We start from the raw sequence: 18,601 nt of genomic DNA, 5'->3' as shown, positions 1-18,601 counted from the left end.
GAGACAGATGTTGGAATAGCAGCTGCTACTCATGATCAACAAAAGCAAACAATGTGTCTGGATTCAGAAATTGTTTGTTCCTAACGGCTACAGTATGAACACCAGAAAATCACAATAGGTTTTGGCAAAAGAACAAGGCAGGTCTGTGTGTCCATCGCATGGACACACATTCTTTAGTTCTCAGATGACAGTTTTTGTTTAGAGAAGGTGGTTTAATTCTAATTCGACAGACTTAGAAGGAAAAGGTTACACAATCAGCTTTTCTGTTCTCTTTTCTCAGGCAAATAACTATTTTCATCCTCGACATGTATTTACTAAACTTGAAAAATTAAAAACTGAGCAAATCAGATCGAATTTTGCAACTCAGCGGGAAGTACAGCTGCTGCTTTTCAAGGTTTGTTTACTTATCTAGTGTGTATTTTTTGTATTTTTTCTTTTGTTTTTTCCTTCACTTCCCTTTCTTTTCTCTTTTTCTCTTTGTGTTTGTCCTTGCAGAGAAGTCAAGTGGCTCTCTGTGTCTCTCTGCCAAAGCACAGGTGACACGCCGGACACCTGGAGGAGAAGGCTAATGAGGTGCCCTGCCACTCCAAATCTTGGCTTCTCATCTGGACTTTTAGCAGGGGACTGCAGAGGGGAAAAACGATCACTGCAGCTGTGACCAACTACTGACATCTAAGCACGCATCAGTGTGTGGAAGCTCTTCAGGAAATCATTACAGTTGAACTCTAACTCGTGATAGTGTTATGATATGTTGTCTGCATCAATACATCAGTGTCTGTTTAGCTGAAGTGAAAAAATAAACTACCGAAAAAGTCAAAAAGCATGCGTTATAAACCAAGTCGTGATCAAAGAAAGAAGTCAAATATACCTTTGCAGATCAAAGGATAACCAGACTCCAAGTTAAAGCGATTTGAAAAAGAAAAGGTTGTCTGTATTATAAGTAAGCATTGTATCTCCAGCAGTTACCAAACATGCTCTAAATGAATACAGTGAAACGCAATTGTTGCGTGATGTTAAACAGCAGTTCTGCCTTTCCTAACCCAAAGAACCACCTTCAAGAAAAAGGGTGCTCTGTGCAGCATTTTACAGATTTACCTTGCTGATGTTGTTCCTCTAAAAGGTAGTGGAAAAGGAGCTCTTGGTTCTCCTTGACTTCTATAAATTGTACATGACTGTGCCCTACTGTATCATGAGATGATGGGAAAATTAACCTCATGCTCTGTCTTTTATATTGTACAAGGTCTAAGAAAAAAAGTCATATCAGATTTAAACCAGGCTTTGGCACAAACTGTAGGTGTTTGTTTTTACCTCCAGATCACTGAATAATGTAATGTGCATGTCCCCATAGGGAGATTAGCCCTCTGCATTTAACCCATTCACCCAGTGAAGCAGCGGGCAGCCACCAATGCAGCGTCCGGGGAGCAGTGTGTAGGGATGGTAGCTTGATCAGGGGTACCTCAGGGTAGCCGTTCTATGGATTCAAACCCCCGACCTTCCAATCACAGGGCAACAACTCTACCTACTGAGCTAGCCCTGACCCAATAGGTGCTGATAACTGAGAAAAAATACATTTGTACAGAAAAAGTTACACAAACGTTTCTCTAAAATGCACCAAAACCATCTGTACTAGCCTGGCATGTGTCAGTCACCAGTCTCTCTGGCAACAGGTAAGCTTTATTCACTCTTCCAACTGACTGCAGGTCTGTTACTGACAACAGGAGAGCATGCTGGAAAGTGGGTCACTGTCAACACCGTCTGTCTCCCACCCATATGCTTCACCAGCACCTCAGCTAACCTCAGGATATGCATGACAAAGAACTAAAGAGACAGTGTCAAGTGTGTAACCTTACCTCAAAAATTTAATAAATAAAAATCACCGCAGTCACTTTTCTACTATCGACCGAAAACAATTTTCAACGATGCAGAAGCTGGTGAGTGAAGCCACACGATGGTTCGTGGAGGGGAAACAAAACCCTGTGTGCTCTCTGCTAGGAGGACTGATTTACCTTCAGTGCTGCAGAGTAAAAGTGCCAGATTAAAAGTGACAGTGCGGTCTCTCTTGAGCCCGACTGTTAGATTTGAGCAAAGGGTCAGTAAATCAATGATAATCAGCAACCTGGTAACATTTCTGAGAACTTGTGTGCAAGATGCTGCTGGTTTTTGACCTCGTTCCTTCGGGTAATAACATGTACCTCCTGGGCACCTGGCTAACACTTTCACAAACCAACAAGGGGTTCAATATCCTGCTATAGGCTACACACCCTTTTGTGAAGACGTAACGTGTGTTCTTTCAGTGAACATCAGCTCTATGTAAGCATAAGGACACCCTGGAGTCTATCTCATTGTAGAAGTACGAGCTCTGCCTCTAACGGTGGTCATTTCACGGCCTATTGGCTCACTTTTGTTTCTTCTGGCAAACAGGAACACGTACTCTTTAGATATCTAATATAACCCAACAACACACCGCAGTAATGATACAGCAAATTAAACTCATTTGTGCACATCCTCGTTATCTGTGAGGCAGATTTTACATTTCCTCAGAGCCATTATCTTTACATTACTGTCAAAGGCGCCTACACCGTAACAGATATTTGCCACTGGAAATTGGAAAGGCAAATTTTTCTGGAAAGACTACTTTGTATGTTTCTTAAACAGACTGGATAAATGAACTGTTGTGTTTAATGAAAGGCTGTCAAGTTTGGATTGTGGTGAATTTGACAATTCAGCTCACATTTAGCTCTGAAACTGATGAATAATGCAGTGCTGTGGTTGTTGAGCAGAGATTATTTTGTTATTGTCACCACATGTGGTTGGGTTTGTAACACTCCCAAGCATTGTGTTTTTCAGATGTTGCAGAGTGTACCGAAGGCTGCTGAGAAAGCAGTTGAAATAGGTCACGAAGAACTTAACTGTTTCTTTAAGGGAAGCAAGAGAAGCCTGACAATATTTAGTGTTATTGTGTAAGAGTTGTGTCACAGTGCAGGCTTAATGCGTTTTGATTCATTAGAACTGGCCCTCTTTCAGTGGCGTGAAAGGTGTACATCTGTTAAATTAAAGAGGACAGTCTCAATTCTGTTAAACTCATTCCCCGCTGTGCTCCCTCTGATGTGGCTAACAATCAGTGTTCCACCTTTATAGGAAAGGTAATCCATTAAATCCCATCAAACAAGGCTTCAAAAAATTGAAACCATTCCCAGAATGATCCTCGCAGCAGGGTGGATCCACAGGACCTCAGAAGTCACTGTTGGAAAGCTCCAAAAATATGCTCTTCCTCCTGTGTTTCTCGTTTTATAGTCTGTGAAGCCCTGCGGTCTGGTATCTGCATAGAAGTTACTGACCTGGGAACAGCACAAAGAAAACTGACAGAGGATCTGTTTCCCATATGGCAGCTGCCTGTTATCAGCATCATTTGGATGCCACAAAGCACATCTGTTGCGGAAACAATTTGATAATAAAGATAAAGCTGAGTTCAAACTTCCCATTTCCCCATTTCTGATTTCATACATTTTCCCGTCTCCACTGTCTCCTACTTTATCACAAAGATTTGTTTCCAGTTTTCCCTCATTTCAAAAATATACTTCTATCTTTCTACGTAGCACTCTTAATTCTTATTCTCATGTATATATCTCATGTATAGCTCATGCACATATCTTTCTACGTAGCACTTTTAATTCTTATCCCTACTTTTATTTTTTCATGTCTATTTAAGTGCTATTTATGACACTATGTTTGCACTGAAGCACCGCAGCAATTTCCTAATGTTGTAAACCTGCTCAACATTTGGCAATAAACCCCTTTCTGATTCTGATTCTGATTCTAGAAGTGTCCACCTTTAAGAAAGAGTCTGATAAGCAAGAAACCAGGGAAATGACATTTAAAATTCCACCCTACCTGTGCTGTCAGCATTATGTAGCAGCGGTTTCTTTTCAAGCTTCAACCCTCTTACTTCTTGTGAAATGCGTGAGCACTAAAATAAAGCCAGATGTTCTAATGTCTGAGGTACCATTCTCACTGGATTGAGGCACAACATCAAGCCAACTGGCACGCTATGTTAGAGTAAAGTGGTTCAACTTAGGCTGAATAACTACGTGTAATCTCTGGGACTGAGCAATTACCACACACACACCAAACTATTGCCGTTGGCTACCTGTCAGACTAGTGGAAGTGAGAACCAGCAGTCTTTGATTATGGTCTTCAGTGCACAGATCTAGGATTTACTCGTTTCCATTGTAGCACATTATCTTCCCTTCATCATTTGCAGCTATAAATGACCTGCAGAAGGCTGTCATCATAACATCAGAAAAGGAAAGCAGAGACTAGAAAAAAGAAACTTCAGTTTAGTCCAGTATCAGACCAAAATGCTCTGCAGTGCGAAACGAGGTATTTTAAACAAATTCTCTAAAACTGTAACATCCCAAAGGGTTTGGGTTTTTTCTCTGGTGATAAATCACCTTCGAACAGGCTTTGGTAGCATACAGGTAAACAGGCGTGAAGAGAGAAATTAGTGAAATGCAATGTTGAAACCACTGACCATAACTTTTAGTTTTTGAAAATGTGCCTGACTGAACAGCAAGTCTTGCCCTAGATATCCACTCGTTATGAAACCTCTGTAATTGTCTCCAGTCACCAACTGAAAAATAATAGATAATGGCTTCTAAACAGCAGCTGTATATGAATAACACAAAGAAAAAAATTGGTGCCACACACTTGTTTAATCTCTACTGACAAGTTTGTCTTAAATAGTTCTTAAATCTGTTACAATTAAAAAATATCACCAAGTTGCCATTACAGAGAAAGTTTCCCCTTAAATTTATACAATCAAGGTTATCTGTATTCCAACAGCTCTGTTTTCAGTAAAAACAATGAAACTTGAAAGCATCATTCATATTTATTTAGATGAATTTTTATAAAAGTGTACTTTTCCATCTGAAAAATACTACAAAGGAGAGCTGTTTTCTTGTGCAGTTTTGTTTCATCAAATGTATCTTAAGTGGCACTTTTCTTGCCTTTGAGTAAGTTACACTGCATTCATTTGCAGTCAGTTTAAAACAGTTTAGCCATCAGCTTCTGAAGTTGCAACACACTGCTTTATCTGCACTTTGCATAACAGAGGAAATCCAAAAGCAGGATTTGGCTCATTAGTATGGGTATTCAAAGAGAAATTATTTTTACATATACTTCTTAATGACAGTGCATAGTTGTGGCTTTCTTTGTCTTTTTTACTTTACCTGCTGGAGTTTGCACTGGATCACATTTCATTCATTCTTCTCAATGATTTCCACATAGAAATCATAACGGCTGTACTATTACCTGGTGTTGTTTTTTCACTTATTACAGTAGTATCTAATCTATGCTTTACCAGTGCAATGCCTGGCAGTCAGTGCAGCTTTCTTCTGTTGTTGCTGTTTAAGCTGTCAGCTTTAGCGGTGCACTGGGGTGGGTGTAGCTCAGGAGGTAGAGCAGGTCATCTACTGATTGGCAGGTTGGTGGTTCAATCCCTGACACCCCGTAGGCATACCAAATATCCTTAAGCAAGAAACTAACCCCAAATTGCTCTCTGATACATCCATCAGAGTATGAATAGTAATTAAAAACATCGAAAACAGTGCTGGTGAATGTGGCATGTTGTATAGAGCCCTTTGAGAACTCCAGGAGAGTAGAAAAGCTCTATATAAGAATCAGTCTGTTTACCATCCTGTCAGGAGACAGAAAAAGTGACTTAAACTATTTGACTTTTTTTATATACTGTAAAGAGTCCAAAACCTTTTACAACTTCAACATGGCAGAAAGTGAAGCACATAAAACAAGAATAACCACTTATTTTAAAAATTACAATTCATTGAAGAAAGCCTATTCAATTTAAATGATTTAAAATTTGGAGGAAGGACATGTGAGTGTGTAAGCAAAGGTGCAGGTACATCTCTAACATCACATCAGACATGGCAACTATTGTTTTAAATATTAAAAAAACCTAATTTATAGCATTAATACAACTGCACACATTAAATAAAAAGATTTATTCTGTATAATATTTCAATAAATAGTTTTCCATACCATAATATATAGGCTAAATCTACTTTGGAGTTACCACAGCTGCAAAATGTTGCAATGCTGTTGCAAGAGCCAAACCTATTTCTCGCAAAACAGGCTTTCTGAAATTGTGTCCTAGATAAACATATATAGAAATGCAGACTGGCAAAGAAAATTGCAAACTGTAAAAAAGGTTTTTCATTACATTCATAGCAAGTTTTTTTTAATTTTAAAAAATGCGTTAACGTTAGCTAGCTAATAGGCAATCGATGACCAATATGATCTGAACCCAAAACACAGGAGCCCAAGGAAGCCTGAATAACGCTCAGTACAGGTCAAATAGAATAAATCAAATGCAATCCTTTACCAATGTATCCTGAACCACATGTTAAAAAATGTAATCTAATATACAAATGTTAAAACTACTCTTGGTCGCAGTGATCACATGTTTATTTCAATATCTCCTCCACCTCAAAATGTTTCACTTCACTCTTAAGCTTGCCATTTTTGAAATAGATCTTTTTATTTGATATTATTAACTCAAGTGTAATACTGGCACTGATAGCTTTTAAAATCTGGATGGACCTCAGCTCGTTGTGTTTTATAGCCACAGAGAAACGGACAGATTTCCGTCAAACAATACAGACTCACTGTGGGCTGCACAGTCACCCACTGAATGCCCACTCTGAGCCAGGCAAAACCCTGATAATGGTCTGTATCTCTCAACCTTAACTAAAAATAAGAACAGAATCAGACAAATGAAACATTTGCTTTCTTTATTCAGCAAATCCCTCAGACTGTTCTCAGCTGACATTTCTTGGATTTTTATTTATTAATACACTTTTGTAGTACTTAATTCTCCTCTTTGGTGCTGTCCTGTGCAGAAACAATCCACAGACTCATGGAACAAAACCACACTAGCCCTCAGCCAAGACGCCCATAAATAACGCCAGAATTAGAGATGAAAAACATTGCTTTCTTCCAGACACCGTGTTTATCTGAAGGGCCAAAGAGGGTGTTTTCATCCAAGGCCAAGTTCTGGTCTCTGTGATCAGTCGGCCATGTTGTGGAGAAAATGCTTATTATGTGGTTGTATGCGGGCCTTGTTTGTTGTGACCTTGAGGCCTCATCCAATAACGCAATGGGGCCCTCCAAAATGAGAGGAGTGACCACAGGAACCGCCCTAGGGAAGAGAAAAAAGTGACCAAAAGCTGTCGAACTGAGAATTCGCTCCCATCTTTTGGTCTAGCCTGTACAAACACTTTTCCACTGTTGCAGGATTTTGACACATTACAATGTCTCAGTCTTTCTGGCTACATCTTAATCCTCCTTCCTTTTATCCCTTTGTGCACATCTCAATTCAGCTCTTCATCCTGGTGAAGCACAATATTCTCCTTTGCTTTTTTATGCAAGCATTGCAAAATCCTGCAAACTGTACTATCAACAGTTTACTCGCACATACTGCTATACATGAAATCAAGACAAACCTATTTCCCTCTAGTAAACAAGCATTTAAGGTTTGAAATAGAGCAGATACTAATGGTATACCACAAATACTCCATCGATATGTTGACACACAGCTCCCGCCACACGGAACCGATGCATTTCTTAATGTTTCCATCCATTTTTAACACGTTACATTTTTGTGTAGGGATTCAGCAACTTTCAGGAAGTCTCATACATGAAATCATTCCTCATTAGTTATGATGTCACCGTATTCTGGCTGATTTTATGAGTCACACTACCCGCCTTCATCCCAGGAACGACCTGTTTGTGCAAAGACCACTTCTTGTTGCATCTCACTTGCAACTGCAAAAAGCACTTCTATTAATAATAACAATGTATACTTTATCCCCAGGGGGAAATTCCTCTCTGCATTTAACCCATTCACTCAGTGAAGCAGTGGGCAACCACTGGGCGCCGGGGGAGCAGTGTGTAGGGACAGTATTTTGCTCAGGTGTACCTCAGAGTAGCCGTTCAGTGGATTCGAACCCTTGACCTTCCGATCATGGGGCCACCACTTTATTGAGCTATCCCTGCCCTTATTACCAACGTGGCTCTGCACACTAACAGTAACAATAATACGCATCTGGGTATTTAAAACATTGAATTTAATTTTAAAGAAACACTTATCAGCACTTTCTGCTTAACCCAAGTTAATAATTAGTATGTACCATGGATGTTAGAGTTAAATGTTTAGCTGGACACTTGGCAAACCAGACAAAATAAAGCAAAACTACTGCTTTGGTGAGTAGGACTAAGAAATGCAAGGCAGAGGGATTCCCACTACAGTGATCATCCATGAGTACTACTGCTCATCTCTCAGTTCGGCCCCTATGAACACATCTCATTCCCACTTTAATGGAATTCTGTCAGGATGATCACATTTACAAGACAAAGCTACTGCTTCAGTTAATTCACTTCGCTTCACAAGTTATTGTTGGATATCGTCAAATAACACATCACACAGACAAATGGTGTTTAATAAGAGGAGAGCTCGATGCAGAATACAAATCTGTTTGACAACTCCACATTCCATGTGTAAATTAAATAAGCTGACCACAGTGGGAATAACTCTGTCTCTGTTTTTTTTTTCTCTTCTCGTGAATTTTACCACTTACCAGCAGCACCCAGAGGATATAACTTGCACGATTTAACACACAAGGCTAAGACAGAATAAATGCAACACTGAGCTCATATTCCATCATGTGCTAGCACAAGCCTCCACCAGTCATGAGTGAGCACCCATATCTGAAACCCCACCCGCGGCACCGTGGCCCCTCTTAGGAATCCAGCTGTTGTGCTAATCCTGTTATCTGCCGTTAGATGTGCAGGAATCTGTCAATCAGCCTGAATGCACTGGGATAATACAGTCCACCTCACCTACAACAAGTGTCAGGTTAACCCTCACAGCTACAAACTAGATCTAAGTAAATCCATTTGGATGCAGTCCAGACACAATGACATACAGGTGCACTCACGCAGTCATTGTTAATGCTGACAGCTTGCTTCTTCACAAGATCCGGCCCCGCACTCAGGGGATACCCTCATCACATGCCAACATACTGTGAATTGAGCATACATAATGCATGAAACAGCTATCAGCAACATACGCATGTTAAATTCACCCATGCGAGAACAAAATCAGTGCCACAGAAAATACTGTGAAACTGCTGAGACACATCCACTGTGATGTCAAGTGCTTCCCTCTGTAGTTCAAGCCCTGTCACTGTTAAGGATTCAGTGCCACAACTACTGAATACAAATATATCAAGGATTATTTTAAGTCATGTTTCAAATAACAACATGTTGTTACATTTTTTTTAAATTATTTAAACTTTTAAATGCTTGCACCTCCTGACTGCTCTATGACTCCACTTCTTTCTGTGCAGAGACCATCCTGAACTTGGTCCACAGTAAAAGATACAGCACAGACTCAGAGGCCTACAATAATCAACATTTATTATGTAGCTCACTTTGTCAGTTATAGAGCATATCCCTTACTCACAGGGTGTTACTGCTCATGCAGAGATAACAGGATTGCACCCCATTTCTGGTTTTGCTGCTTTTTATGACGACGTGAACTTTCTGCTGGCATCTGAATGACTTTACATCATTTACATACGTGCACATGTAGATATGTTGCACATTGGTGAAAACAATCCATTTGACAATTACTAAACACAAAAGAAATAAACAAATCATATTTCAGTTCTAAATCCAATTTGTGCTGTATTCAGTGGTTGATAATACCATGCAATATTATGAGTTTGGAAGTCGTTTCACTTTGATGGTCAACATTTTTCAACAAGTAGAGCTAAAGGAGATCAATTAAGTGGTTTTGGTCAGTATTTTCATGCTACAGTGCTGCAGCTCCAAATCAATCAGAAGAAAAGACTGAGGCCACTCAGCTCTGTATACCAAAAGAAAAGCATTAGAGGAGAAACTTGTCCCAGATGTAGAGCTTTGTGGAGACAAAATGGCTGTGTCAAAGCATGGACAGACCCAGTGTATGTTAATATACTGTACAACAATAACACAAAACCACAAGAAAACATGTATCAGTAATACAGTTTCAATTATTAATTAGTAATTTGTGTATTACAAAAAAGGCAAATCAATTGACCCGAGTTTTCAGATTTGAGTCTGGATGTAGTTTCTCAGGAGTGATGGAAAATTGTACTACATGTCTGGCAGCTAACAGACTCTTTAATTATACCCAACGATGCCAGCCATATGATGGGAACTCTTTAAGAATGAACAACAGTTTGTTCATTTTTTATAAATGAATCTTACATATGCAAGGGGGTAATTTAAAATGCATGTAAAATTAAAGAATATGTCTGAATAACAGCTATACCCTGCAAACTCAAAGTAAAGACTGTTCGTTTCTTTTCAGCTGTAACAATAATGAAAAACAACACGTTAACATTTGCAGAAAAGTAACTGATCTGCTGCCATGCAAACTAAAAGCTAAAGAAATTATTTAATTTCTAAAATCCCTGCAGAAAAAACCATATGAGCCCAAAACTATGCATTCTGTTATGAATAATATATATATGTCTCAATCATCCAGGGAAGTAAAACGTTTCTCACAGTGAAAATAGATGTCCAGATGAACAGGATCAACCTTTTGGGAATAATATGTATAATAATGATAATATGTTTTGAAACTCTATTTCCATATTTTCATGTTTTGTCGGTAGAAGGAATACGAGGAACTCTGTAATACTGACATCCTTAAAAAAAACTCCACAACTCTGTCAGACTTTTTTACAGCTGGCTGTAAGAGCAAATTAAGACAGGCGGCTACCGCCCAGCTTTGCTTCTGTGTGACGAGAGCATCACCCTGCGCACAGACTGCATAAATGTCAATGCAGGGTGCAGATGGAAGGCCCCATGACGCTTCCTAGCAGTGTCATGGGGTTCATTTCCCACTCAGGCTAGACCCTTATCCTCCTCCCCGAGTCAGTTTTTCCACTCTTGCACATCCCTTTCATTTGGTGTCATTTTGTTCTCCTCTCCCTCAAACTCTCTCTGGCAACTCCTTCCCTCTTTATTGTTCTCTATCATTCAGTCTGACCTGGACATCACAGTTATGATGGCTGCTCTGTTTTGACATGTTTTCACTCTGAACTTTTCAGTGGTCTAAACCCACTAATCCTTCATGAATGAACTACTGATATACCATGCCCAACAAAGTGGGTTTGTGTATATTTTAGGGTTAGGGTGGGTTCTCTTAGGATGTCACCACACTATTACAGTGCAGTAGAGTCATAAAAAATTTATCAAGTTGTGTCAATCTAGCAACAATTGCTAACCCTAACCCTGTGACATGCATGTGCTGTTGAGAAATTCTTTCACTCCTTAAAGTTTGAAACTCTGCCATTAGTCAGTAGTTTCATTGTTGCACTATTTTTAAAAGGGAAAATATTCTTTGGTTGTCTGTAACAGGAATGAGGTCCTTACCTGTTCTGAGCAAGAATAGATACAATATAATAACGTGAAATGAACATTAAAGAAATCCACTAAATTTCACAATAACATTCTTGCCTAAAAGTGGCAAAAGGTGTTGAAACAGTTCACCTTTCATGTTAAATTCGAACTGCATTATTTCTAGTGCAGCAGCAGTCAAGCAGTCAAATATACAAATACTTATACAAATATAAGTTAATAATAACATAAAGTAGCAGAGGTTTTTTTTTCTTTGGTGTTAATGACATTAACAACAGGGGCACCAGAGGGTCAACAATGAGACAATCCCCAAAGCACAGATGGTTTAAAGGTGGAGGACACTGACATTTTCCCCTCCTCATCTTTTCTGATTATTTTTGCTTTAGTTTTGATTCAGTTCAATTCAATTCAACTTTATTTATACAGCGCCAAATCACAACATCTGTCGCCTCAAGGCACTTTATATTGTAAGGTAGACCCTACAATAATACATTTTGCATTTGGACAGTATCAGGGTCACTGCTGGCAGCATGAGGCGATACCTGGGACCCTACAGAGGTTGCACAGGTAGTCCAACTCCTCCAGGACTGAACATCAATTTGTGCCATTCCCTGAAAGTTTGTTGTCTCCCCCACCACAGTCTCAAGACTGGGAGACAGGCAGTGAGTCCAGGAGAGCTGGACAGGGCTGTAGAAGGTCCTTAACATCTCAACAGGACAGGTATCTGATCCTTTGTGCAAGGAGGAACATGATGAGCACTCCCACAGTTAGAAAATATCTCTGAATAACCAGAAAACAAAGAAACAGAAAAAGACTTCATGAGGGTGGCATGAGCGCCTGATGTCCTCTAGTGGGCCCTCTAGTTCCACTATCAGACCCTACACTGGCCCAGTGGGTCCAGGGTTCCTCCTGTTACACAACAATGCCCAACTTCATGTGACATGAGTCCCTGAAAGTTTCAGGAGGATGGAGGAACTGATGTCACTGACTTCCCCACATTCGCCTGACTTAAATCTAATAGAACACTTGCTTATTTATATACCTAATTTGTGGTTCAAGTGCTCTGACTGACTTTATAATGTAAAAATGTTTCATTTTAAATCCAAGCAGTGCAATGTGAAGCTGAAGACCTCGATGGCTCAGGCCAGTAGGAGGAAGGAATTTCATTTGGATAGAAACTGAAAAAATAAAATGTTGAATTTTCAGTCTCTTCAAGCAAAAGTCAAAAGTCTAAAACAAAAGTCACAGCAAACAAAACCACTCACAGTTCTGCACAGTATCAAGCACATCTCAGTATGAACATGCCCGGTAAATCGTTTAACCATCATAACCAATCTCCTATTACATGCTATGTTCAGATTAGACTTATGGCACACTGGCATGCATTAATTAGATTAGAAACTAAATATATACAAACTCAGTCAGGTTTAAGAACAGTCTGTCACACAGAGGACAAACCAGTTCATTCAGTGACAGCTCATTGCCACTATCATTGATTGTTAGGGCAAGAAAAAAGGTGCACATGCAAAACAGCTTTAATAGGATCTACCGGTAGATACGACTCTAACAGCGAATGGAAAAATCTCACAGGCTGATGACAACTTTCCCATGAGATGCCTCAGTGACATAGCTGCCGCCCCTGCCTGACCATTCACAACCAATTACTATGAGCTTATTTTCCCTAGTAAGCATTACGGTCGTAATTACTGCTTCAAGATGGATGAATGTGAAAATAAGAAGTACCATCCATCTGGGAAAAAGACAGCGAGTAATGGAGGAGGAAAAGTGTAAAGTGTGGGAGGAAAGGAACAAACACTCCCAGGGTGATGAAATAAGAAGTGCTGGCAAAACACAGCTTTCTAGATTTCACACAAAGATCCTCAACATGTTTATCCACTGGGTATTCACAGGAGTATATTACAAATAAAAACTCCATACACATCTCCATACAGCATGCAGAACTTATTTAAAGCTCATCAAGTAAGGTTGAACTCAACATCTTTGCAAATGAACTGTTATCAGCCCTGACAATGCAGTCGGCTGTGAGGCGAAAAGTTTGTCCTGCTAAAGTTTGGACAACAAATCTAATCCTAATAGTCCACTTGAACAGCTTGAAAACTGTAGGCAGAGCCTTTAAAAGAATGCATCAAAATAAATGAGAAGACTGATAATACTTTGCATTCTTATACAGTAAATGTGAACCAGAAGCTAGTTACCTTAGCTGATAACAATATAAAATGTTCCATTTTACTACTAGCTTGGCTCTGGCTTTATTCCAGGTAACATAATCTGACTACCAGCACATTTAAAGCTCATTAGATAGCAGATTATATCTTATTTGTCTAATATGTAAGTGTAAAAATGACAAATTGTAGTGTCATGTTAGCATTAGACTGGTTGGCTGGAAGCAATAACTTCCTAAAGTCATGATGCCAGTAGTGCTTTAGCTAAGCTAATGAGCTGCTGGCATGTTTACTTTACAAAGATCAGTCGTACTGATTTTCTTATCTAACGCTGAGCAAGAAAGAAAATGACTGAAAATCAATTCAATGCTTAAATTAAATGTAACATTTGTCCCTGACATTTTTCTGCACCACGAGTTTATCTTATTCCACCCCACACAAAGTGAAAGAAAAAAACTCGGGTCACATTATAAAAGATAAGGAAACTGAATGTATTTGCTCCATCTTTTCACACAGCATTTCTTTAAGTACAACATTTATTTTGTGCTGCGTTCAACTACCACAGATGACACATCCACGTGAGACTAACCCTATCCAGTCAGGCAATTACAGCACACAGAAACCCCCCACAGAAACATACTAGGAAGATTTAAAACCTATAAGAAGCTCTTTTGCTCTAAACCATTTGTTGCCTAGCTCAAGGCAACAATCACAACAAAGAGGGAGAGCTTATCTTTTGGCAGGACGCACATCTAACCGAAACGAGAGCCAAACGGTTTCAGTCAAATTCCCCTGATAGATGAATATTTGATGTCACACTCTGTTCATTCACTCTGCTCCAAACCGAGCTCGATGCTAAAATCTCTTTACCTACAATGCAGAGGTTGGAAAATAGAAAGACACTACATATGTTTACAGTACATGACCTTTAATGCAAGTGGAGACAGAGTGATCGACTTTATCGACATTATTAGAACAGTATCCGATTTCAATTCATGTCACATGACAGGACATATGCAACATGGGCATGTTGTGCACAAATACAGGTTCTTGCTCACAACTTTTATCTTAAAAATCAATGTGCTTGTGGAAAGCTACATCGATCCATTATTATAAATTATTAGTAGTTTGTCTGTCTTCTCTAACAGGGTATAAAAATTGGCTAATAGCACTAACAGCAAGACATCATTGTAGTCTGCTAAAGAGAAAAAAACTACTATAGCACTCAGGTTCTAAAGAACAATCATCCTTTTTATTGAGACCCTAACAGTGCTGCAAAAGTCTAACTTGAACTCATATGTTCCCTGGACTTCACGTGGAAATTCATTATGCTTATCAAATGCACTTCATTAGAAGAATGAGGTCAGAGGAAGAGGGAGGAAGAGAAGTCTCTCGCTAACAGGCTTTGTTTGCATCTTAGTACGTGTACTTTTTAAGTCCATATAAAAGTGAACTTACAAACTCAGCTCTCCAGACAAAGGGGGGAAAACAAAATACAAAGTATTTTATAAAATAATATTCTTCTAAAAGTGTAGAAAAATTCTCACTAGATCTTTAAACAAGTACAAACTTAACACGAGTAAAGCCATAGCAGAAATACATTTAGCTAGACTCACACTGCACATTACAGTCTGTACTAACAGAGGTTCCATAATCAGTCCAGTGATTCACTGAACTCAGTGTCACTCCTTCATATTTCTATATGAATATTCTTATTTTTAATAGGCTATTTCAATGAAAACGTGCAATTTTACTAACAAGAACAACACTGGCTTCCAGATGATTTAGATGATTATGTAATGGCAGTGTTACTTTTCAAAATGAGCTGTGCACAGCGCTTAGGCAAATGTCAAAGCCTACATATAGCCCAAAACTAACAAGATGAGCAGATACAGTTAGTCTCACCGTGTCAGTGACATTAAACATTTGAAAATTCTGTGGCTCAGGTTAGTTGACCTCGCTGCGTTATTTTAACATTTTGCTCTTCCTCTATATGTATGGCCAAAATGGCATCTAGTATATGTTTGTCATTGACACATTATACAGAAAAATGTAAGGCAGCACTTGAATTACATCATGAGATCTAATGTTCACTGGACGCATTTACAGCTAAATAAATACAATAATTGATCGGACAGGCAAAGGCCAGTGCCACTGTCCTCGAATCCACGTTCTGCAGACAGTGTGAACTTGCCTGACGCCTGGGCTCTCGCCATCGATCCAGCCACCGCTGTTACGGATGAATCTGATCCAACTGAGGTCCAATGTGCAGCATTTAGAGCGCGACTCAAAACCATCTTCTAATCACACCATTATGTAGAGACCATTGTAGCACATGATATAACTTTACCAAAACAACAAAAACAAAAAAGGAAATCGTATTTATCTTTTTGTTAAAATTAGAATCCACTTTCCCATTCCCAGAGACGGGAACATAAAAAGCATCTCAAACAGAGAGTAAATATGTATTCTCAGAGGGAGGCTGGGATGCACCCTGCCCACTGTGACACCACATGAGCCGAGATAAAAGAGTAAAAGCACCGAGGGGGAAGAAACTCCACCTTTCCCCTCATCTTCTTTATAAATAGCTATTAGCAGATATGGAGCAAAAAAGCTACCGGGAATTCACACAACAGCAGCAATTGGACCAACATGTTCTCCTTTTTGTAAAGAGAACAAGATACCAGGTGATAAACAAACTTTTGTATACAGCTGCTTCTTTGAAAATGCAGCGTGCACACATGCGTGCACACATGCGTGCACACATGCGTGCACACATGCACAGAGAGGCTAGGGAAAAGACAGGAGCAAAGTTAAAAGGACAGAAACCTGTCACCTACCTTTTTCTGGTCCTCCAGCTTTTGACTTGTCGACTTCTTGCCATGCTTGCTGGCTTCTGGTACATCCATCCCTGATCCAAATAAATAGCTCCAGAAAATAATCACATGAAGTAAGTTGAACACAATCCACTTTGGTCCAGAATCCAGGCTACAGTTTGACAACAAAAGCCTGTGTCCGGCTAACGCCTTCGCCCGGACACAGGCGATCCATCCCAGAGGTTGGTATGTATGGTCAAAGTAAAATGAGAATGCTCTGTTAGCTGAGAAAATAGCAAGGTTCAAGCAGAAGGCTACCAAGAGAGGCTCATTATGATAACTGGAACAAAGTGAAGATTGATGGCGACGTCCAGTCTGCAGGTTGTCTACTTTTGCATGAAGACAACAGTTAGGCTTGTTTCTCCCTCAGTGCAGTCCCTGGTACAACACAATGTCTCGCATCCACATCTGTGAAAAAACAGACACACAATGCATTCTATGATTTATATGGAGAAAATACCCCCCCCCCCCCCCCCAATAAAAACAAACAAACCCAAAACAAAACAAAACAAAAAAAACAACAACACAATTAATGCAAAAACTCTCTGCCTCACCAAAAAGTCAATATTCCCCTTGGTGCTGCACTGTACAAATGGCGGGGGTTTCTGCATATCAAAGTGAATGTTGCCATGGTGCTGAGAGCGAGAGCGGGGAGAATCTTCATGCCATTTGTTCTACATTGAGCAATTGTTTTTGTTGTCTTAGTATCGAAACCCATTTTCGAGCAAAAAGAAGCATGGAAAGAGCTAAGACGTGCTGACATTGGGTAAACTGCAATGAGTCCATATGGATAGGGCTGGGGCTGCCTCTGTGCAAAAGTTGGTTTACTGACATGGTTGGTTTACTGTGCAAAAACTTGGTTTACTGACATCCATTTACAAGGCCTTATGCTGCACAGTTATCGCTGTTATCGGTTATGAATGAAACCCCAGATTAGGATACTAATTCTATAAATATGGATGTAGGATTGTATTTCACAATGTCATAATCTAAAGCCTTGAATAGGCTAGGAAAATGTTGACTCTTAAACAGGAGCATGAGTTATAATGCCCTTCCCACTGTCTTGAAAGCTCACAGACATCACAGAAAACAGTCTCCCCAGCCAAACACCGCTCGACCGTTAGGGGGCCTGTATAGCTCCTGTTCACTTTCATCTCCTCTCTTAACACAGCAGGATCTTAACAGTTCGTATTTGCCACTAAACACTTACCCAGCTGCAGAGTGCAATGTAACACCGCAACCGTGTCAGTTACTTAAGGGCAATCATGTCAAGTGCTGCCAACTCAGAGCTGGTTCTTGGGGACACCATGACTTGAGCGCTGGAACCCAGCAAGCTGAAACTAGAGTGTTACCTGCGAGCAAAAAGCTGAAAAGCACTTCTTTTAAGTGCCACTGGGATCTTGTTACATTACATTATCTGATAGCCTCAAAAAATAAGCAATGCACAGGGGATATTTGCTGCAACAGCTTATGGAAAAAAATTTACACCAACACACAGCAAACTAGAAATGCTAAACCTGCTAAAAACACAGCTATATTGCTTCTGGACTTCCCCATTTCCCTCAGCAATAGAATTATATGAGAGGCTTTCTAAAGTCATGCATACTGCATGAGTGCTAATTTTTCTCCATTTTTCTCCTTGAATATTACAAAAGAAACAATGGGACCTCACGGGGAACAGCATGGCACACTTTTTTTTTTGCGGCAAGGAAAAGGTTAGCCGGTACCACCAATCAGAATGACAGGAAGGCCTTGTATCTAGGCCACTGGGGTCAGAGGTCATTCTTCATCTGCTTTGTGTGACATGCAACAGAATGCACAAAGCACCTTTGCAAAAGACGGAAGCAAGACTTAAATAGGAAAAAATAGTTTACCTGACAAGCTGTACATGTTGCTCCATATATTGCAAGATATAACCAGTAGCCAGTGCTCAGAATAATGCTAGTGTGTTATATATAACCAGCTACTGTGGTCATTACTTAGTCTACCAAAAATAAATAAATAAGTAAAAGTGTCATTTTCCACAGCACATATTTTGACTTGTGGTAGTAGTCACAG

The 18,601-nt window shown here is 39.7% G+C and overlaps 1 protein-coding gene across 2 annotated transcripts in view; it reads right to left on the bottom strand.

Moving 5' to 3' along the window:
• nav3 (neuron navigator 3) overlaps positions 1-18,601 on the bottom strand; it is a 405,702-nt gene that overhangs the window by 270,311 nt on the left and 116,790 nt on the right. For both annotated transcript variants that reach the window (XM_085385777.1, XM_085385778.1), the window contains exon 2: positions 16,508-16,951. In XM_085385777.1, coding sequence (XP_085241903.1) covers positions 16,508-16,576 — 69 coding nt within the window. In that variant the 5' untranslated portion in view covers positions 16,577-16,951. The remainder of the gene's footprint in view (positions 1-16,507; positions 16,952-18,601) is intronic.

Source organism: Rhamphochromis longiceps, linkage group LG17, assembly GCF_057381845.1.
Source record: "Rhamphochromis longiceps isolate RC_006_pf linkage group LG17, R_longiceps_female_GT1.1, whole genome shotgun sequence".
Taxonomy (NCBI): Eukaryota; Metazoa; Chordata; class Actinopteri; order Cichliformes; family Cichlidae; genus Rhamphochromis; species Rhamphochromis longiceps.
The sequence above is the reverse complement of the archived record's forward strand: the minus strand, read 5'-3'. Positions and strand labels throughout refer to the sequence as shown.